General features: G+C 36.7%; 2 protein-coding genes across 2 annotated transcripts; one reads left to right on the forward strand and one right to left on the reverse strand.

Moving 5' to 3' along the window:
* Positions 1-12,357: 12,357 nt before the first annotated feature.
* LOC142170628 (secreted RxLR effector protein 161-like) lies at positions 12,358-13,140 on the reverse strand. The gene has a single exon (XM_075232519.1). It carries the CDS (start codon positions 13,138-13,140, stop codon positions 12,358-12,360), a length of 783 nt encoding a protein of 260 aa, XP_075088620.1.
* An 8,630-nt stretch (positions 13,141-21,770) lies between these two features.
* LOC142170629 (uncharacterized) lies at positions 21,771-22,909 on the forward strand. Its single transcript, XM_075232520.1, has 2 exons — positions 21,771-22,180; positions 22,375-22,909. Exons 1-2 carry the CDS (start codon positions 21,771-21,773, stop codon positions 22,907-22,909), a joined length of 945 nt encoding a protein of 314 aa, XP_075088621.1.
* Positions 22,910-23,994: the final 1,085 nt, after the last annotated feature.

Genomic DNA, 23,994 nt, shown 5'->3' on the forward strand with positions numbered 1-23,994 from the left:
AATCGAAGATTCGACGAGCTCCGGCCTTATTCGAGGGGAACCAGTGGGTGCAATGGAAAGAGGAGAGTGAGGAGGATGAGTGGTGTAATTTTGGGCTTGAACGGTGCAGGTGACGTTCACCGCCGGCGAGGGATTTAGGGGCGGCGCGGATTAGGGTTCGAGAGGATAGATGGGGTGAGGAAGATGAGGCAAATGGGGTGGGGGGGAAGTTTCGAACATTTATATACCAACATCCTAGTTAGATCCGGACCGTTGGATTGATGAGATCCAACGGTCGTGGTTGAATGCTGGGGAAACGATGTCGTTTCAACACCTGGGAGGAGGACCGGGTTGGGGACTTGGGATGGGCTGATTTGGAACAGATTTAAGGCGTTTGGGCCTGAAAAATCCAACAAATTGGCCCAAATTTTGGGTCTTCCATCAAGACCAAATTTCTACTCCTTATTTCTTTTTCCTTTTCTTATTTTTAAATACTTTCTTCTTCTTTTCTTCTTTTTTTTTTAATTCCGATAAAGATGTAAAACTAACATAAAATCCTAATTATTTCAAAACAAAGACTAATTAATTCCTAAAATTGTTCAAAAACTATTTCATGACAAATTCACAATAAAAATCATTAAAATGCAAAAGTGAGCTAATTTTTGTGATTTTTCATGCTTTGTTCTAAACCAATTATCCCTTAATTGATACTAAATATAAAAATTAAAACCTAAAGGCAAATGCCTATTCTTTGTATTTTATAAGAATTAACATGCGCAAATAGAATGCAAGAATCATCAGAAAATGACACCAAAATGCAAAACAATTGTAAAAATAAAGAAAAATTATTTTGTTTGGGATTTTGGGAATAATCATATTTAGGGTAAAAATCACGTGCTCACAACTGGCATCACACATGAGTTCGAATGGTTGCTCCCAGTTGGGGGCAACAATGATAGGTGTTGTGACCAGTCTCTTTTTCAACTCCTCGAATGCTACCCTACAATCATCAGAAAACAAGAAAGGGAGATCTTTTTCTAACAACTTACAGAGAGGGTTGATAATTTTTGAGAAGTCTTTTAAGGAATCTCCGGTAGAAACCGCCATGCCCAAGGAAGCTTCTGATTGCTTTGACTGAAGCTGGAGGAGGTAGCTTTGCTATTACATCCACTTTAGCATGATCCACCTCAATTCCTTTGCTTGACACCCGGTGCCCAAAGACTATGCCTTCTTGTACCATGAAGTGACACTTCTCCCAGTTCAGAACCAAGTTAGTCTCGATACACCGTTTCAGCACATGCGTCATATTTATCAGGCACTCATCAAATAAATTCCCCACCACTGAGAAGTTATCCATGAACACCTCCATTATGTCATCTACCATGTCAGTGAATATGGCCATCATGCACCGTTGGAATGTGGCGGGTGCGTTGCATAGGCCAAAGGGCATCCTCCAAAAGGCATAAATGCCATAAGGACAAGTGAAAGAGGTCTTCTCTCTGTCCTCCAGTGCAATGGAGATCTGGTTGTATCCTGAGTACCCGTACAAAAAATAGAAGTGTGACCTCCCTACCAGTCTGTCTAACATCTGATCAATGAAGGGAAGTGGGAAGTGGTCTTTCCGGGTGGCTAGATTTAGCTTTCTATAATTCATGCAAATTCTCCAGCCCGTGACTGTTCTTGTAGAGATCAATTCATTGTTATCATTCTTAACTACCGTCATGCCACCCTTTTTAGGTACACATTGAACTGGGCTAACCCAGCTACTGTCAGAGATAGGGAAGATAATTCCCGCCTCTAACCACTTTATTACTTCCTTCTTTACCACTTCCTTCATGTTAGGGTTCAGCCTTCTTTGGTGTTCCCTGGAAGGTTTGTGTCCCTCTTCCAGTAGAATTTTGTGCATACAGTAGGCGGGGCTGATCCCCTTTATGTCTGCCATGGTCCACCCAATGGCAGTCTTGCACTCCTTAAGTACCTTTAAGAGTTGTTGCACCTGCACATCTAACAAACTAGATGAGATAATAACAGGTAATGTGGAGTTAGGTCCAAGGAATTCATACCTGAGATGGTTGGGCAATGGCTTTAACTTCAGCTTTGGTGGTTCTTCGATAGATGGCTTGGCTGGAGGAGTCTCTCGATTTTCCAAGTGCAAGGGCTCAAATTCTAGAGTTCTATCCCAGAACCCTTTACCCTCTAATGCCAACACCCATTCTGCCAGCTCCTCTCCATTCACCTTATCCAAATTCATTAAACATGCAGCAAGGGGGTCCTCAATGGTTAGCACCTCATCATCAGTCTCCACGATTACATCCACGACATCAATAAGAGAACAATTGGCGAATTCACTTGGTCGCCTCATAGATTTCTGCACATTGAATGTTATCTCCTCATCGTTCAATCTCATCTTGAGCTCCCCGGTTTCACAATCAATGAGAGCTCTCCCTGTGGCCAAGAATGGTCTTCCCAAAATTATGGGAATCTCTTCATCCACTCTGCATTCTAAGATCACAAAATCTGCAGGGAACACAAATTTCCCTACCTGAATTAGCACATCATCTAAGATACCAGAGGGTCGTTTCACTGTCCTGTCAGCCAGCTGCAACAACATAGAGGTGGGTCTAGCTCTTCCAATGCCCAACCTCTTGTAAATTTCTAGGGGCATAATATTGATGATGGCCCCTAAATCACACAGTGCTTTAGCAAAAGCAAAATTACCAATAGCGCATGGAATTGTAAAGCTCCCTGGGTCAGACAGCTTTTCAGCAATTGGTCTAGTCACCACTGCACTACATGTCTGAGTAAGAGTAACTGTGGCTAAGTCTTGGAAATCAAACTCGGGACATCAAGTTTTTCATCATTTTTGCATACCTAGGCATCTCCTTCAAAGCTTCAATCAATGGTATGTTTACCTAGATTTGTTTCTGCATTTCGAAGAACTTCTTGTATTGCTCCTCCTTTTGGTACTTAGTCAACCTCTAAGGGAAAGGTGCAGGAGGTCTCTTCTTCCCAATCAACTGGGATTGATCCTTATCAGCTGTTACATCAACTACAGGTTCCTGGACTGTCTCAGCTTCTTTCTCGATCGCATTCTGAATGCTATTTTTTTCCTGGGCAGGCTGGACTAGAACCTCCGTCAGTTTCGTTGACTCATCCAGCTCAATGGGCACTGGTATAAGTGTCTCATCTTTTCTAGTTTCTCGAGCCCTCTCTTGCTCTACATCCAGATCTCTACCATTACGTAGACTTACCGCCATCAGCTGCTTTGGGCCTTGATCTTTTGGATTTATCTAGGTGTCTGCAAGTAGTATCCCATGAGGACGATTGTTCAGAGACATAGAAATTTGGCCCACCTGCACTTCAATATTCTTGATTGCTGCATCATGTGCATCCACTCTCTCATTAATCTTTGCATTAGACCCAATAACCTGCTGCATCATTGCCTCAAGTCTAGCAAACCCATCTTCCTGCCTTCCACCATGCTGCTGCTGAGGAGGGTGATACCCCTGCTGCTGATTCTGATTATTATATCCCTGTGGCTTTGGGTAAGGTGCCATATTGTTAGGGGGTCTCATATCTCCCATGTTTCCATTATTGAACTGTGGATGGACTGGCCTGTAATGCTGATTTTGTTGGCCCCAATTCTGACCACCCTATCTCTGGCCTCCATAATTAGACACACAATTCATGTCTTCAGGGTAGTGGTGATGATCATGTTCTGCATTCCATTGGTTACCGATTGGCTGACTAATGCAAGATGCACACAAGCCCCCATTGGTAGTATCTACGATGTGTACCTGCTGCTTCTGCCCTGACTCTTCCACCTTTTTGGTGAGTATACTCATCTGTGTCAATAAGGTGTCCATATTTTCAGCCATAGAGTTGGATGGATTTAAGGGCACTGAGTGAACCACTGGAGTGATAGATGCATTCCTGGTTGTCCATCCCGAATTTTGTGCCATCTTGTCGAGCAAACTCTGGCATTCTCTCCATGTTTTGCTCAAAAATGCTCTACCAGCTGAAGCATCAACAATGTTCTTCACGCTATCTGACAATCCCATGTAAAACCGCTGCCCCAACATCAGATCTGGAATACCATGGTACGGACATATAACCAGCATCCCTTTAAAGCGCTCCCATATTTCATGCAGTGTCTCCATTGGTCTCTGTTTAAAACTCAAAATTTCATCAATTTGTTGAGCAGTCTTATTGGGTAGGTGGAACTTGTTATGGAATTGCCTGACTAACTCATCCCAAGTTGTTATAGAATTTATGGGAAGTGAGTTTAGCCAAGTCTGGGCAGCTCCTGTCACTAAGAATGGAAACAATAACAGCTTGATTGCTTCAGGAGTTACGTTGGGCAGCCTTTGGGTTTTGCAGATAGAGAGGAAGTTCTTCAAGTGCTGCTGAGGATCTTCGACTTGCGACCCCAAAAATAGTCCCTTGTTCTGCAACAAGTGCAACATGTTATTCGTAATTTGGAATGACTCAGCCTGTATCTGCGGAACTACAATGGCTGTGGACAGATTTTCAGCTGTGGGTTGTGCACAGTCATAGAGAGCAGCCTCTGGCACTATTGGTACCTCTGGGTTTTCCTCGTGATCCCCCATAACTGTTTCGAATTGTGCAGTTGTTGGTTGTTGTTTGTTTTTCCGATTAGCCCGATTCAAGGCCTTGAAAACTTTCTCGGGATCTGATAATGCTTCAAATACTTCACCAGATCTTGATGAGTTTCTAGGCATGCACTTCTTTCAATTGTAATTGATAACACCATTAAGTCTCCGACAACGACGCCAAAATTTGATCACGCCCAACTATGCCTTATAAAAGGACAATGCAGATGTTGCAAATATAACCTGAGTATTTATGCCCAGAGTCGAATCTACAGAGAATTAACCAATCAATTACTTTCGCTGGGCTTACTAAATTCTTTAGAATCAACTTCCCCAAACGTTATGAATAACAGTTGATGGTATATTTAATAATTAAGATTGAAAGTCAATAAACAGTTGTAAACTAAATATGCTTAAGTTGTGAACAATAATAAGAAGGTTCTGAGGTAGTGATTTCCCCTATTGATGGAATCCCTTCTGTTTATGTTTCATATAGATTTACCAACACATCTCTATCAACCATGAACACTCTTTTTACCGTGAATCTCTCCCGAGTAATCATGATAATTTACTAGACGCACTCTCCCGAGATACGCTAGCTGGCTTTGTTTATTACAGTTTACTTTAGATTGCACCCAAGACTTCGTTATCCCTAATCCCGCCTTTAAACCCGCAATTATAGATCCCTCTTATACTTTGGGAGTGATGTTGTTCAACAATTACCTAAATATGCACTCTCTCCCGAGTTATGCACACTAATTAGGCACAACTAATTGAGGATCCTGTCAATTAACTACAACAAACACGTAGTTGAACAAATAGAGATTAAACTGGCAAACTATATTAACATAATCAAGAAGTTCATCCTTCAATAGGTTCCATTAAAACCCTAGACAAAGGATTTAGCTACTCATGACAATGAGTAAATAAACTATGAAAATATTCATGATCAAAATTGCCAGAAAAATAAAGAGAAGAAGAAAATATGATGTTTTGGGTGATCTCTCACACTTGTTTTTCTTGCCAAAGTACTCTGTAAAACATTACATGCCTCCATTGGGCGAGTTCTATTATTTAATATAGGGTATTGAGCTAAAAATCCCGTGTTTTGCACTTCAGTCCCTCAATTTTCCGCTTCCTATCGCGGTCCTACCGCGGTTACGCCAGGACCGCAGCCAACTAGCCTCTCAGAATCTGCAACAGCCTTCTGCCGCGGTCCGACCGCGGTTACGCCGGGACCGTGACAGTCCATTTCCAGTTCTGGTTTTGCTGCCTTCGCGTGGTGCACTTAGCGGATATTGTACGATTAACCTCTTTTTCTCCGTAATTGATCCCAAAAGTACTCCATAGACCTCTTTTATTGTATATAGCCTGCAACGCATGAAAAACACTAATCAGAGCATTTTGTTATCACTTTTTACCCTAAAAACTATACAAGAAGGTGGTTCTTTAGGGCCTAATTATAGTCCAATTCACCTATTATCAGCTGATGCTTTATTTCTATCCTAGTTCATCCCGATTCGATATTAAAAGTATATTAATTTAGTATTACTATTTTAGCGTAATTTTCTTTTTCATTCCCATTATTGGCAATTAAAAAAATTTATTAATAAAAGCTCACACTTCTGCCCAGGGGCGGCCCGACCAATTTTGTGGCCTAAAGCCAAACTTTACAAGGGGCCTTAACTTTTTAATTTTTTTTAAATTATTTATTTGACGTCTTATTTTTTAAGCTTTTATAGATACAAAGTTATTAATAATTTTTTTATAATTAATGACTCATAATAAGTATTTTTCAATTGATAATATAGCTAATCCATTTGACCTTTCTTGTGACATTGTTGTTCTTAGATAAGATTTTATTAATTTTAATTTTGAAAACTCCTTTCCGCTAAAGCGTCAGTAACATGAGTTATGAACACTATTCCATAAGCAATTTAGGCATTTGGAAAAGAATAAAATCTTTTTATTTGATTAAGTGTATCAATTAAACTGTTATCCTCTAATTGTACTATTTTCTTAATACTTTTAATTCAGAAAATAAATCTAGACCATCAATATAGAATTGATTATTATGCTTTAAGGAACATTCAAGCTTAAGGCAATATATTTTTCAAATTTTTAACATCTAGTGATCTTAGTTTTTACTGTCAAATACTAAACTAAAAATATTTTCATATGTTTCGAATTGTTCAAATCTATTTTGATATGAAAAAATAGCCTTGTATATTATGTATAAAATTAATCAACTCTAAAAGACTCTTCGAAAGATTTTGAGATTTCATTATCAACATTCGCATCAAATTGTTACTTGCTATATATCACACGTTTCTTACGAAATTCGGGTTCGATATCCATTTCAAATGCAATTTTCTTGGTATAAATCATAGCAGTTGCAAATCCTTCTTCTCTATATTTCTTTAAGAAAGAAATCAAAGTTTTTCACTTTACATAATTAACTCTTTTTTAAACTTATACATAGTCTATTAGATGTAACAAAAAAATGGGTCCCCCACAAATATGAGGCATAAAGTAGTTGTTTTACTTGCTTTATGGAAGGGCCGCCTCTGCTTCTACCGCAAAATTTATTAAAATTTCTTTTGTTTCCACTCTCATGCACTAAAGTTTAAATTATGATACTTGTGCCACTAAATCTCTTGAGACATCCACTTGTTGTTTCTAGGGGAAAAAAGGCAAGAAAGAAAGACATGAGGGACCAGAAGTAGAATCACTAGTGCTAATAAAGTAGGTGTAATAGCATTGGGCATAATTGCCATTTACTAAATGGAAGAAGACATACTAACAAAAAAGTTGGAATTTTGTGGAAGAAACACATATTTTTTGCGTCTATCAATAAAAATATATATAAAAAAATAGAATTATGTGTAATAGTATTGAAGTCAAGATAACGCAACATTCATTAACTTAAAAAATAAGTGTGTAATAGCGAATTTTCCATGTTTCGGGAGTTTATCCCTCACTGTAATCCTCCACCATTGAGTGATCCAAGAACATGATAGAACCATAACCTGGCACCCTCGTACGCCAAGGAAGCCTGCTTCAATGCCTTCAGGAGTAATATTGGGGGTTCAATCATCAGCAAATAAAGGACTGCCCAAATAAGTTAACTTTTTTAGTTAAACCTTATTAAATATTTTTAAAATTTCCTGCCCAACTATTTGGAAAGCAAAAGGGTCGGGCCGTAATCAACCTAAAAAAAGTATAGAGAAATCCCACCAAAACTTGGTGTGTTGGGTATCATTCCTATATATAAAATCCTAGTTCCACCACCGACCCACCTCACTCATGTTAGCAGAAAGCAGAGTTGCATAGATGACAATGCAATATGCATCATAGTCAAGGCAAGTCTCGTTCATATTTTACCGCTCTTAAGTTATTAACATGCATCTATATCAAATTGAAACTTAACGTTTATTTTTCTGTTTTCTAATATCTAGCGGCGGAGCTAAAATTCTCGTTAAGGGATGTCATAATATATAAAAGTAAACATATCAGGAAATTAAGGGGAGTCAATACATAGTATATATACATATAATTTATCTTTTTTACCTACCTACATAATATATTTTTCCCAGCTCCGCCACTGCTAATATCCATGCTATCCGTGCAAAAACCACTAACAACTCCAAAACTGTATCGGTTGTTATGTATTGTTTCTTGATATATCGTATCGTACTATATTGTATTGTACCGTATCGTTTGATAAATATAATGTTTGGTTAAATTGTGTCGTTTGCCATCGTTTCATGATATCACGCACCAACAATTTGACGAATAAACTTGCAATATTATAAAGAAAAATTATGGTACAGGATAAAATTATTATATAAAAAAAGCAGATAAACTAAAATTATGTAATAATGATGAAGGGTGAGATTGAGAGAAAAAGACAAGGTAACGATACAACCACACCAAATTTACATAAAATGGCACATTTCGCAGTTATGTAACGACAGATTTAACGATACGATACAATAAAATTTAAATAACAATCAAAACAAACATCGTATTTAAAGTAACAATACGATACAATAACAACCATCCAAACAAGATGTTAGCATAAAATAGTATGTTCCCTTTTCTCGGCCGTTGGAAACAAAATGTTGTTCCAAGTCGTCCGGGGCTAACAATTCATATAATAGAAGTACACAGATTTTCTTGTTTTAAGCCATTTATACTTGCCATATTGATAAGTTTAGACATTTAACCTAATGTATATCAATTTAGAACAAAACCTGGTTGAAACTGAAATTGAATAAGAATGCATGATCCATAATTAAATTGGTAGAAATAGGTGCAACCAGTTTTTACAGCTAACTTTCTGCAGAAATAACTAGGGAAGAAACTGAAACTTAATATTCTACATTGTTCAAACTAGTAAAGATGTTAATGGAAAGATGTTCTCAATAAAACTGCTAACATAAATAAACTTGATAGAAGGACTTCTGTTGTGCTCGGCAAAATTGCTAGCGAATTTTAAGCAACAAGGCTTTGAGGAGGAAAGGACAGAAGCAGGGGCACTAGTTACACTTGCTGTTGCTAAAACACATGCTCCTTTTGTCTTGTTATTAATCTTTTCTCCTCCAATTAACACAGATGGAACATTAATACTCGTCGTCTTCTCAGCAGCAATAAAAACCTTGTTAGTGTCATCGTATATCAAAAGAACTGGGCGTTTACGATAAAGACAATACATAGCCAATTTTCCCCACAATGCAGTTTGAATGCTACTCCACCCTGTGAAATCACATTGTGGATATGGGAGTGGGGGTAAAATTTGTCCAAACTTCTCCTTGCTAAAGTTGAAGTACGCAACACAAGTGTACCTATCCGTCCAATAAAGAACACCATTGAGGAAAATACATTCCATAGAAAAATTAGCTAAGCGATATTTTAACGGATCGATAATTCTCCAGGAGGAGTTTGTTACTCCCAGCGTCAGAATTTTGGGCACAGTTAATAATGGACAACCAAAAAAACCAAGCAATTTGTACTTTCCCGTCACCTGATCAAACCCCAGAAATATCTTAGGATATCATGGGTGGGCAATTTTCTTAATAAATATTTCCGGTGGCAAAGCTTTCATCTCCTTTGTGGTGACATTGAATAAATAAACTTGAGTATCGTTATAGTTATACAAACAAACAAGGCCATTACAATGATTTGAGCAAATAACCATCTCTCCTCTGTAGCAAAAGTAATCAAGGTGTAATGAAAGTAGTTCCGATTCACTAGTTTCCACATCACAATGCTGTTTTCTAGGATTTGTTTGGAGTTGAAATAAAAGTGAGGGACGAGCTTGAGAACGAACAAAGTGCGAGCGGAGAAAGTCTGGGTGTCGTGTTAGAGTATTCCAAGTTTTAGAAACACACCTGAATCGCATTACAGACTTGGCAGGAACAAAAGTTAATATCTCCATTGTTATATCATCAGAACAATTTTGATGTGTCTCCATAACGTCAACAGGAAACAAGAATAACCTAACTACTAGTACTACTACTAGGTCTTATAGCCTTAAAATTAATTATAGCACGAACGGGCCAAGGTGTCTTGGCCCACTTCTAACGAATTGAGAGCCCTCTTAAGGTTAGACTAAAATTAATCATTTAAAACTTTATATTTTGAGTAAATTCTTCCTTATCTGTTTAGTCTTTTGTTAAGAGTAGAAAATATTATCTCTCCTAGCTTTTGAATGGGAAAAGGAATCCACTTTGACCCAAGTTTATGACTATTTTATCTCAATTTCTCAACTTTTTATAGAACTTTGTCTGATATTTAAATCTTTAATTTAAACTACTCAAATCTTGATATTAGTAAATAAAACTTTTAACAACTAATCTAGGTAAATGTAATGCAAATACACTAATATTTTATTAACTTGAAATAACCCTTAACATATGGTCTATTCCTTCAAGTTTGGTCGTAAAAGTTGTCGAGGAGTGAAGAGGGAAAATATCTGCATATTTAATACGGTTACTATTCATTTTTTTTCTGTTTACTTTCTTTTTTCCATTTTTTTTAAAATTAAGCTAAGGTAGTTAGTTCGAGTTTTTGTTTTGTTTTGTTTGGTTAGAAGCCGAAAAGAAGACAATTTGAAGCTGAAAAAGAAAATTAAAATTGTAATATCAATTTTGTTAGTTAAATTTGACTAACAGGGACATAGAATTTGTGTACCTATTAACAACAGCGGAAGATATTTGCAGAATCTGTTCCAATCAATTGCCCGAATCCGATTTTGTCTCTCTTGAAAACGAAATTCTTGTTCACGAACTAAATACCTTTTTCTTTCTTTCACTGTGTTTCTATCTTTGTAGGGAGATTATCACAGAGTGTTTCTCTCTGAAGAAGGGGATCGTTGATTTATAGAGAGGAGAAGTTCTCAGAGAAAATAAAACCACCGTGAAAAACTAACACACGTTGATTCCCACGCTCTCCCTTACTTCTCAACGTGCGGTAGTTTTATTTTAGGAGTTAAACCTTCCCTAGGTAACTTCCCTTAGTTATATCTCCTTTAAAAAACAGGTCGGGTCAGTCCATATGGGTGACCCGCGACCCAAATTCAATGTCCAATATCTCCCACTTCGCACATGATGGGCTAGACCCAAACACAGTAATTCATACTGGTAAATAGATTGTGTGGCCTGCGAGCATTAAGAGCTACATTATTCTTACATCCTTTAAGGTTGTTTAATAGCTCTATGCAGAAATCCAATCACATGCGGAAAGGATTCACTACTACCATGAGGATCTTATTATTACCCGCAATACCCTAGACATTGTTGGCTATTCTAGTAGCTAGTTATCCGATCCCTCATCCTCGAAAAGAGGCGAACTCGAGTTCATGTTTAACTTTGTATCTACAATTACACCCAATACCCTTATGGTAAGTGTAATGGTCGACCTATGAATACAGGTTAAATTACTAAATTTTAGTCGTCTTCCCTTTCTACTCGAATCTTTCCATTCCAAATCGGCTGCTTTCTTAGACATGCACTTCATTGCCGAATCACTCATGGCTACTAGTGACATGCTAAAGTAGCAATACTGATTGACACTTCAAGAGACAGTAAAAGGTCAAAGGGTATTCTTATAAAAGTTGATATAACTTCTTTGGGATCTCACACAATGAAGAAGCAGGGATTCATTCTTCCATTATCCCATGGTCGATAACACACGTGGTATGAAACACATGTTACGGTGTTCTCACCTTATATTGGCGCGTGTGTCTTACTCTTTTAATCATTCAATAGCGTACAGATTTTGGTCTAGACACCTCCAAATGTCTAACCTGAGTTTCTCACTTCAATAATCCTCAAACCATCATCTTAGAGAAACTTCCATCTGGCTTACAAAACAAGTCATAATCGAATTATAAAATTCGTAAGTCTAATTAGTTGTCATGACCGACCTCTACAAGTGAATATAACCTCACATTATCCAAGATTCTATAAGGTCTCATCTCTTCACAATTCTTAACGTAAGAGGCGATTGCTCGTGTGAGAGAGCCAATCTCGCGACTTGTTCGACACACTTTATCAACAAAATATTCATCACATGCATACGAGATATAAGCACAAATTCAAGAGTCAAATATTGATGAGTGTATTATAATAGTTAAGTCGTTTTACAATACATAAATAAATTCATATCCTTGCAAACCTGGAGCCATAACATGTTTCTCAAATAGGTCTCTAGATATCGCCTTTGTAAAAGGATTAGCTATCATGCTTCGTGTAGGAATGTACTATAAATTTATCTCTCCACTTGCTACCATGTCTATTACAAAGTTATACTTGATGTCAATGTATTTGGTCTTGCTGTGATACTTTGGATCTTTTGTATATGCAATAGCCGCTTGACTATCACAATATAGAGTCATGGGACCCTGAGAGTTCTTTGTAATATCCAAATGCTCAAAGAATCTCTTCAACCAAACAACTTCTTGTACTACAGATGCACAAGCCACGAACTCAGTTTCCATCGTTGAAAGGGCTATATAGGTTTGTTTCTTACTTTTCCATGATATAGTACCACCATTAAGTAAGAAAGCATAACCGGATGTTGATTTTCTATCATTCTGATCACCAGCCCAATCAACATCTGTATATCCTCTCAAGTATAAATCATTTCCACTATAACATAGTGAATAATCTGCAGTTCCCTTCAGGTATCTGAAAATTCTCTTCACAGCTTTCCAATGATCTCTTCCAGGATTGGATTGATACCTGCTAACTAGACTTACGATATAACAAATGTTTGGGCGAGTACACATCATAACATACATCAAGCTCCTAACAACACTTGAATATGGAACTCGAGACATGTCTTTCTTTTCATTTTCAGTCTTGGGACACATTTCAAGGCTTAAAGTTTCACCTCTCGCTATAGGAGTATCCATGGATTTGCAACCATTCATGCGAAAACGCTCCAACATTTTCTTTATATAAGTTTCTTGAGATAGACTCAATAACTTTTTGGAACGGTCTCTTTGGATCTTAACTCCAAGGATATAGTCAGCCTCGCCCATATCTTTCATGTCAAATGACTTTGAAAGCCATGGCTTGATAGTTTTCAAATACTCCAAATTATTTCAGGCCAATAAAATATCGTCCACATAAAGAGAAAGAATTACAAACATCCCATTGGGCTTCTTCACATAAATACAATGGTCTTCATTGATCATGGTGAAATCATATGAGATTACCTCCTTGTGAAATCTCAAATACCATTGCCTTTAAGATTGCCTCAGGCCATAAATAGGTCTTTTCAATTTACAGACCTTCTTTTCTTGGCCTTTAACGATGAAGCCTACAGGTTGTTCCATGTAGATCTCTTCGTTTAGTTCTCCATTGAGAAAAGCTGTCTTCACGTCCATTGATGTAATTCCAAATCCAAACGTGCAACAATAGCCAAAAGTAAGCGAATTGAGGTAAACTTCACAACTGGTAAAAATGTTTCCTCATAATCTATTCCAGCTTCTTGAGTAAAGCCTTTTGCCACCAATCGTGCTTTGTATCTTTCTATTGACCCATTCACTTTGTGTTTAACTTTGAGAACCCGTTTGTTCCCAATGGCTCTACGCCCAGGCGGAAGATCAACTAGATCCCAGACTTTGTTGGTTTTCATGGACTCTAATTCTTCTTTCACTGCTTTCATCCACTCATCTTTTACAGGGCTCGATAAAGCCTCGGTCACAGACTTTGGCTCATCTATTTCTGTGGGAGATACCAAGAAAATATAATACGTTTGGGTATATTTTTTCTGGCACTTTTTCGTAGTTGAAATTCAGGTTCGTCAGAAGGATTTTGGGATTGAGAGTTCCCACTCCCACTCCCACTCGGATAAAGAATAAGATCTTGATCAATTTGATTATCAACTGTGTCAGAAGATACTTGCTGACTATCTGAGTTCAACATTTCACAAAGAGGCTCTCCATTCTTTACCTCGCCCTTCTTTGGAAAATCATTTTCCAAAAATGTGACATCTCGCGATTCAATCTCAGTAACACTTCCATCCTCTAATTCACCAATGAACATATACCCTTTGGAGTGTTATGAATATCTTATAAAAATACATTTCTTGCCTTTTGGACCTAATTTACCAAACTTGCTAAAAGAATCTTTTATATATGCAGCACAACCCCAAGGTCGTAAATCCTTTAAGTTTGACTTATGACCAGTCCATAGCTCATAAGGAGTGGAAGAAACTGATTTAGAAGGCACTTTGTTCAATATATAAGTTGTAGTCAATAGCACATCTCCCCAAAAGGAGATAGGTAAATTTGTCTGCGCCATCATGGACCTTATCATGTCCAGTAGTGTTCTATTCCTCCTTTCTGCTACACCATTTTGTTGAGGTGTGTATGGAATAGTTAACTATCTGGTGATTCCCTTTTTATTGCACAATCCTTCAAATTCTTTTGAAAGATATTCACGCCCTCTATCAGTTCTTAAGGTCTTAATCCTTTTGTCTAATTGGTTCTCAACTTCATTCACATATTTCTTAAAGCATTCAAGTGCTTCAGATTTATGAGAGATCAAATAGACATAACCAAAGCGTGTGAAATCATCAATGAACGTAATGAAATATAAAGCACCAGACCTAGCCCTCACATTCATTGGACCATAGATATAAGAATGGATTAATTGCAATGGAAAATCACCTCTCTTAGCCTTTCCAAATGGTTTACGTGTAATCTTTCCGGCAAGACAATTTTCACAAATTGGCATTTCAATTTTAGAGAAAGGACCTAGATGTCCTTCCTTAGCCAATCTACTCATTCGATCCTGCCCTATGTGACCTAATCTTTCACGCCATGTAATAACATCAACATCATTGTACTAGAATAACATGCCATAACACAACAGTCAACATAATAGTTATACGTAGAAGGATTACAATCTAAGACAATAAAACCATCATAACGATGTCCAAAACCATAAAAAATATTGTCTTGAGTAATTCTAAGACCACTACGACTAAAGTTCAAATTGAAATCTAAATCTAGAAGAATAGACATAGATACTAAGTTTCATCGAATCTCTGGAACATATAGGACGTCATGCAACATCAAAGATCGGCCACCATGCATGTATATTCTGCAAGTGCCTATTCCTTTGACTTCAAGCTTAGCATTATTTCCCACATATGCATGCTTTGATCCAGGTGGAACTCGACGAAACTCTATAAACGCATCTCTATCGCGACTCACATAGTCGGTGGCCCCTGAATCTACAATCCACACAGGATAAGATTCAGTTAGTAAAATAGTGCTAGAAACATATATAGCACTAAGAGATGCGTTTTGAAATGCTCAGTGCACTCACGAGCAAAATGCCTTGGAACTTGGCAATTGTAACACTTCATCTTGCTCTTGTCTTTCTTCTTGTAGAACCATTTTCCTTTCTTGGAATTTGGCTTGTTTCTTTTCTTGGAGGGTCCTTCTCCGGTCTCCTTACCCTTTCCGTCATTTTTTCAGTTTCTCTTGCACTTGAAGCTTGATCTCTTTGTATCACTTGATTCTGCCATAAAGACATTAGGTACAGCTTTAGCAACACCAAACCGCTCGTCTTCAAGCTCCGCATGACGGGCAACATCAGCAAAAGTTTTGATGCTATCATTGTGGGTCAAGTTAACCTTCAAATGTTCCCAATTATTGGGAAGAGACCGAATCACTGCCTGAACCTGCTGCTCATCAGAGAGAACATGGCCAGCACTTTTGAGTTGAGCAATCATATTTGACATTACGCTTAGATGTTGCTTGACACCGTGAACATGACGCTTTTTGTACGTGTCAATCCATTACAAAAAGTTATAATAAACACTGTATGTAACTAGTGAGACAAATAACATAATATAAATTTCATTAAAATAAAACACATAATAACAATTTACATGTTTGTTAGGACATCCATATACCAATCGAACACTAACTCTTGTCCGCTAAAATAGCTAATGCTTCCCAATCAGTAATTTCTACGTAATTAGCCAATTCAGCTCTTTTTATCTTAAAAAGGTGTACATATTCAGGAACGGAAATATCAGGGCCCATCTTAAATTCCTTAAACTCCATATATTTCTTTTCTCTTTCCCTTCGTTCAGCCCTTCAATCCCTTAACTGATTTTGTCTCGCCCTTGGGACATTCCTGATGACTTTAGGCTCTGAGTCTGAATCATTACAGAAATAAGTCCTGCGACGACGTACCCTTCTACGTTGTCCCCTTCCTTGTCTTCGAGAACTCCCACTTGGAGTAATTCGAACTTGTTCCTGTTCGGCCATATCTGAAATAGGACCAATGAAACAATAAGAATGACTCCAACCATTCAATGTAACAACATATATCACAATTACTTATAGAATAATATTAATTGAGGGATCAGGACTAAACTAATTTTAATTCACTGAAACAGACAATGTTTCTTTCTTAGAATATAGGGTGCAAGTCTTCAAGAAGTGACTCATTATGATACTGAAGCCACACAATATTCCATTAAGTACAGAAGATCTCTAACAAACCATAATTATTTTGTTGTAAACAAACAAAATCTCTGTCACTTATTTCGACTGCCATACATGCATTATACAATATTTAAAAGTAGAAGTGTGCAATATACAACTTTCAAGGCTTTATAGGGAGCGAGGCTTCAACAGCAACTGATTCGAAATGCTAATGAAAAGTTGCATGAAACTCGGGATCATTTTATCAGATTATTACTTACGGCATAAGCAAGTGCAGAATAAAAGTAAGAAGTACGACAATACTTTAAAAAACTTCTGAGAATCGAAACTAGTACTATTTAACCTCTCCAGTCACAGTTTGGTAACACCACCAAAGCACACGTCTATTTTTAAAAAATTGGGTGTTTCAGAGAATAAACAATACTCGGAATATCATAAACAAATAAAACCGCAAAACGAATCTCACAATTAGGACCGTAAGTGCCATCGTTTTCTCAAAAAATTTGATCACCTATCACTGTAACACTTGTTCTATGTAAATTTATTCATCCAATCTTTTCGGTCACAGTCTAGGAATCAAATAAATCTTACGCTCTGATATTATTGTTAGTTAAATTTGAGTAACAGGGACATAGAATTTGTATACCTGTTAACAACAGCGGAAGATATTTGCAGAATCTGTTCCAATCAATTGCCCGAATCCGATTTCGTCTCTCTTGAAAACGAAATTCTTGTTCACGAACTAAATAACTTTTTCTTTCTTTTACTGTATTTCTATCTTTATAGGGAGATTATCACAAAGTTTTTCTCTCTGAAGAAGGGGATCGTTGATTTATAAAGAGAAGAAGTTCTCAGAGAAAATAAAACCACCGTGAAAAACTAACTCACGTTGATCCCCACGCTCCCCCTTACTTCTCAACGTGCGGTAGTTTTATTTTAGGAGTTAAACCTTCTCTAGGTAACTTCCCTTAATTATATCTCCTTTAAAAAACATATCGGGTCAGTCCATATGGGTGACCCGCGACCCAAATTCAATGTCCAACAAATTTCATTATTTGAAATAATGAAATTCTACTAATTTATGGCTTGAAACAATTACCATTATTAATTTCTTCATTTCCCTTCTCCTATTCAAGGCCAACTCTATAAAAAGAAGTTGTGAAAAAAGAACTTTATAGAGTATTTCACAAATGGCAGAAAAGGTAACCCAAGTGATTATAGATCAAGACATTTCACTAATGTCGTATTTGCCCTACCCATTTTTTTTTTTAATAAAAAGAGAAGTTCATACAACTAATTATATAAGCAAATTTTAATCCAGTAACTTAATGGAAGTAGAATTTAAAGAATCGCCTCAACAAGATCATACAACATTAAAAATGTGCTTTCTCTTATTCCTGTTAAATTGGTTTCCTTCTTAGACAACGATAAAAACTTAAAAAGTATGGTATGAGTGACCAATTTCGTAAAGTTCAAGAAGAATTTTGGACCTTTTTTTCCTTAATTACGTGGTAATTTAAAACGGTTAATATAACTAAAATATTTCAAGCTCAATGAAAGGTATATATACATATTCCATTCGGTTCACTTTAATTAATTTTTGGCCTTTTTTGTATGGTCAACAATATTTGATTTTCAGATATCAAGGAGTAATTAACTTTTTTTTTTAAAGTTGCCCTTGGAGTAAAGAGGCTAGAAGTATTTATTATATTTTTAATAAAAAAAATTGAGGTTAATATGGTCAATTTCATTGTTAAATAATGCTTAAGTGTTGGTTCTTTAATATATGTAAAAATAACAAAAAAAAATCAATTAAAATTGACGAAGGAAGTATATAAAAAGAAGCTAATATACCAAACTTTTAGCGAAACACAAAATAACTAATTTTGCAAAAATTCATGGATAAATGTGTTTTGCCTGTTTTTTTTCCCACTCTTGTGCCACTGAATCTCTTGAGACATCCACTTGTTGTTTCTAAGAAGAAAAAAGGCAAGAAATAAAGACACGAGGGACCAGAAGTAGAATCACTAGTGCTAATAAAGTAGGTGTAATAGCATTGGGTATAATTGTCATTTACCAAATGGAAGAAGACATACTAACAAAGAAGTTGGAATTTTGTGGAACAGAAGAAATGCTTGCGTCTCTAACCGCTCATTTATTTCTTTATTTTTATGTTTTTTCCTCTTCTAGAATCACAAAAAATATTTTATTCTGAATTAATGAAGAAAATATATAAAAGGATTTGTTTTAATGTGAAAATCTGGACTAGATTTAGAACAAAAATTGGTCGAAACTGAAATTGAAAAAAGCATAATCAACCCCTAATTAACAATCGTTTACAACAAGCTGTCTGCAGAAAAAATTAAGAGTAAAACTAATACTATTCCACATTACTCAAACTAGTAAAGTCGTTAATGGGACGATGTTCTCAACAAAACTACTAACAGATCTAAACATGCTAAAAGGACTCTTGTTATCATTTCTGTACGAGAGTAACGTTTTTAGGATATGTTTTGAGTTGAAATAAGAGTCGGGTGGCTGAGGGACGAGCTTGAGAACGAGCAAAGTGCGACCGGACAAAGTTAGTGTTCCGTATCAAATTATTCCAACCTTTACGATCACATTTAAATCGCATGACTGATATGAAGGAGAGAGTGTTTTAAAAACACAAACCAAAAGAATAAAACTATATGAAGGCAGATCGAATGTAAACTGAGGTTAAATTAGAATACACAATCCATAATTAAATTGGTATATACATGCATGCTTGCAGCAGCTAACTTCCTCAACAAATTAAAGAAAAAGGTTAGAGTAGAAATTAAACATAAATTCTACATTCAACCAAGTAAAGACGTTAATAAGATGATATTCTCAACTAAACTGCTAATCCGAAACATGCAATAAGGACCCTTGTTGTTTTTGTTGTGCTCAATAAAATTGCAACAAGGCCTTGAGGAAAGCAAAGAAATCTATCATTTTACCTTTTTATTCTATAAATAAGATTTATTTGCTCTATAAGTAAGTCCGTGATGAGATTAATAATAGCAAAACAATATCATAATATTAAAAAGAGGTTAAAAGAAACGATAAAAATTGAAAATTTAGAGGGTAAAAATAGGTATTTGGCTACCAGAAAGTTTGAGAATTTGATTAAGAGACCTTCTGAATGCTATAAATATAGTTGAATGACTTTCCTATTACAAACAAAAGAAACATGATTTTATTATAATTTGAATAGTTGTAATGGACTCATACATTCGGCGAGTGTATTGATATATATTGCCAATTTGGACCATATAAATTAAAGTTTAAAATTATGCAAACTTTATCATATTGTTGAATCACACCTAATAAATTTGTGAATAAGATTTTCAAAATATTACATATATGTCAACTACCTTATATAATATACAATTTTATTATTGTCATACTTTGCCTTGGATTAGTCCACCTTATATTTACAATGAAGCAGATATGTATGAGGCGGAAAATGTTGCATCGAGTGAACTTGAATATCTCATGTTAAATTAAGAGTTTCTCACCTTTTTTATATATAAATAATACACGATGTAGAAAAGTATATGCAGTTTGTGAGTTGCATCGCCTGGCTCTAAATCTAATGATGGTATCTCGCAGTATTAATAAATCCTATTCAAACTAGTTTAGGGGTAATATATAGTACTCCCACAAAGTTAAAGTATGCAATTGAAAAAATAATTTAAGTTTCAAGGGTCTCGAGCTTATATGAGCTTTTGCTGGGACCTTTAGTGACCTTGTAAAATGTCAATAAACTCATATCCCCGCAAAAAAGAAGTTTGAGAAAATTGTCAGAAACACCAATAGTCAAATGAAAATTCAATGACAGAAAAATAAACACGAGTCTCTTTCACAACTTTAATCTTCTTAAAGTATTTCTCAATATTGTACATGTGTAGCAAGAGGAACAAGATGAGGCAAGGGCGGATACACGTTATTGAAGTGGTGTCACGTGACACCGCTTCGTCGGAAATTTTATTAAATACAAGTTGAAATGATGTGCTAATCGATTAAATAAAAACCAAGTGACACCGCTAGACAAATTTGTTGTGTGCTCTCATGGTCAATTGCGAGTTCTTGCATAGTTGAGATTGCCAGTTTGACACTTTTTGCCTAAGCGCTGCATTTTTTAAATTTACTTTGTTTGAAAAGATGGAACTTGTGGGAACTGAAACTATTCTCCCGTAGGCTTAAGATTGAATAAAATTGTAACCAAAGATTGTCTCGTCATAGCTAATACAGTTATACCGCTAAAATATAATTATTGGGGAATAAATGCCCTCACAAAGAGTGCAGGAATAACAAGGAAGCCATTGAAATCTGATAGAGACTGGCTTATGCAAGGGTGCTGGTAGAAGTGACTATTAACCAAACATATTCCTCCACTGTTATGTTTGAAAATGAAGTAGGGAAGATAATAGAGCAGGAGGTGCAATTTGAATGGAAGCCGGTATTATGTAGCAAATGCAAGAATTATGGGCATGAAGTAACTGAATACAGGAAACAACTAAGGGAAGTAAGTAATAAGCAGGAGAAGAAGGCAGTTCAGGAAGACAAAGGAAGTGAACAGAATAACAAAGGGAAAGGGAAAATTGTGGAACAGAAGACTAACCAGAATAATGGGGTAGGAGTACAAGCAGGTCAAATGCAAATGAACAAAGGGGCTGAAAACAATGGATTCAAGGTAGGGAAATATGTTAAGAAAAGGGTACAGACTCAGGAGACTTCAATTGAAACAGGGAATGCTTTTGCAACCCTGGGAATGCAGAATAGAGAAATGGAAGGCAAAGCCAGTAAAGAGGGAAGCAATGCAATCGGGTAAGGAAGACAATGTATAGTGGTCCAGAAAGAGGAAAGGATGGGGTACCCCTCCTAATGGCTAGAATAGGATTTTGTAATAATAGGGGACTAAATAGACCAGAAAAGCAAAAAGAAGTGCAGTTAGTCATGCACAATGCTAAGATAGGTCTATTTGGTCTCCTGGAAACTAAGGTTAAGAGAGCTAGAACTCAGCAAGCTGCTCTTAACCTAAGTAATGGTTGGTCATTTACTACTAATTTGACACAGCATCCTGGGGAAAGAATTTGGTTATTGTGGAAGCCTTCAGTATATGGGGTATCAGAAAAGTAATAGATCAATTGATGCATTGTGAGGTGCTGCATATGGGGACAGGAAGGAAGTTCTGGGTTACCATAGTCTATGCCTATAATGACATGGCACTCAGAAGACCATTGTGGCAAGATATTAAAGAAGTATATGATCAAATGAATGGCCCATGGGCAGTGTTGGGAGACATTAACTGTGTACTCAATATGGATGAGAGAATAGGGAGCCCAATTGCACTAGCAAAAATAAAGGATTTCAGGAAATGTGTGGGTGAATGCAACTTGCAGGATTTGAAGTCATCAGGAACATTTTACACCTGGAATAACAAGCAGGAAGGGCAGTATAGGGTATACAATAGAATTGACAGAGTGATTGTAAGTATTGAATGGATGGTAGCACTACCTGACTCACAAGTGCACTTTATGAGCGAAGGGCTATTTGACCATTACCCTGCACTGATAAACTGGTAAGAGGGAAACAAGAAGCAAAATAGAGTATTTAAATATTTTAACATGTAGAGTCAAGCACCTAATTTCAGGGAAAGAGTTGCTAATGGTTGGAAAACAAAAAGGAGAGGAACAAAGATGTATGAACTAGTAGAGAAATTGGACAACTTAAAAAGCACCCTCATAAAGTTAAACAAGAAAAAATTTAGTGAAGTAAAGATGAAAGCAGAGGAAGTCATGAAGGAATTAAAAGCCTGGAAATTCAGCAAGATCCAAGGAATGAAGAACTACTGAAGAAGGAAAGACTACTATCAGAGGACTGCTACAGCTGGATAGAAGCCATGAATCAGTACTTAAGTCAAAAATGCAAACTACAATGGCTAGCACAAGGAGATCAAAATACAAAGATGTTCCACAGTATGCTGAAGACCGGGAGGAACACGAGCAGAATATTCTCAGATTTGAGACATCAGCAGAGGGGATTGCAACTACGTTCATTGAATTCTACAAAGATCTACTGGGAACTAGTACAGCTAATGGAGGTGAATACTTGCCTTGTCAGGGAAGGCAATATACTCAAAGATGACCAGAGGAGTATGCTAGAAAGAGAGTTTAACTCAGAAGAAGTGAAAGAGGCATTATGGGGGATATCTGGGGATAAATCTCCAGGACTAGATGGTTATGGGAGTCAATTCTTTAAGGATAGCTGGGATATTGTAAAGGGTGATGTGATTGAAGCTGTAATGTAGTTTTTCATAAAGGGGAAAATGCTGAAAGTCATTAATAAGACAGTGATCACATTAGTCCCTAAAAGCAGCCATGCTAATTCAGTTGGAGATTACATGCCAATTGCATGCTGTAACGCAATCTATAAGGTCATCTCCAAAATGCTTCCCACAATAATTTCAGAGAACCAAAGTGCCTTTGTAGCAGGCAGAAGTATTGTTCAAAACATACTGATTTGTCAGGACCTAATAAGGCTCTACAACAGGAAGAATACTACCCAAAGCTGCTTAATAAAGATTGATCTCAAGAAGGCATACGACTTAGTGGAATGAGATTTTGTGGAAGAAATGATGCATGCACTAAACTTTTCCCAAAGATTCATAAAGTGGATAATGGGTTGCATCACGACCACTCAGTATAGTATTGCTATCAATGGTGAAATGTATGGGTGTATTAAAGGAGAAAGGGGATTCAGACAAGGAGATCCCATATCTCCACTGATTTTTGTAATTCGCATAGAATACTTTAGAAGAATAATGGGGAAGGTGACAGAGATGCAGATGTTTGAATATCACACCAAGTGCAGGAGCCTAAAGTTGAACCACCTATGTTTTGCAGATGATGTACCATTATTTTGTAAATGAACAATTCAGTCAGTGGTAGCTATGCTAAGAGGGCTAATGACATTTTCAAACACATCTGGGCTAAGTATGAATGCAAGTAAGTCTAAAAAAGAGGGCCAACATGAATGCACAAAGTATAGCTGACCTGTGTGAACTTACTGGTTATAAAAAAGGGAAGCTACCATTTAGATATCTCGGGGTGCCAATTTCCCCTAGGAAGCTATCAAGTACAGAATGTGAGTTGCTGGTTGAGAAAATGACAACTAGAATAAGGAGCTGGGCATCCAGGAACTTGTCATATGTAGGGAGGTACAATTGGTGAACTCAGTACTGATGCATACTCAAACTTATTGGGCATCAATCTTCATACTTCCAAAGATTATACTAAAGAAAATCACAGCCATTTGTAGGAATTTCCTATAGGGTGGTAAAAACAATACAAGTAGAGCACCTCTGGTAGATTGGGACCTGATATGTAGACCTAA

This window comes from Nicotiana tabacum, chromosome 16 (assembly GCF_000715075.1).
Source record: "Nicotiana tabacum cultivar K326 chromosome 16, ASM71507v2, whole genome shotgun sequence".
Lineage (NCBI taxonomy): Eukaryota > Viridiplantae > Streptophyta > Magnoliopsida > Solanales > Solanaceae > Nicotiana > Nicotiana tabacum.

What these genes read in the sequence shown, in the direction of transcription:
- LOC142170629 (XM_075232520.1), top strand. Translation starts at nt 21,771, where the DNA reads ATGGGGACAGGAAGGAAGTTCTGGGTTACCATAGTCTATGCCTATAAT. An exon ending in TACCCTGCACTGATAAACTG is followed by an intron (nt 22,181 to 22,374) that starts GTAAGAGGGAAA and finishes AATTTAGTGAAG; the next exon opens with TAAAGATGAAAGCAGAGGAA.
- LOC142170628 (XM_075232519.1), bottom strand. Translation starts at nt 13,140, where the DNA reads ATGGGCGAGGCTGACTATATCCTTGGAGTTAAGATCCAAAGAGACCGT.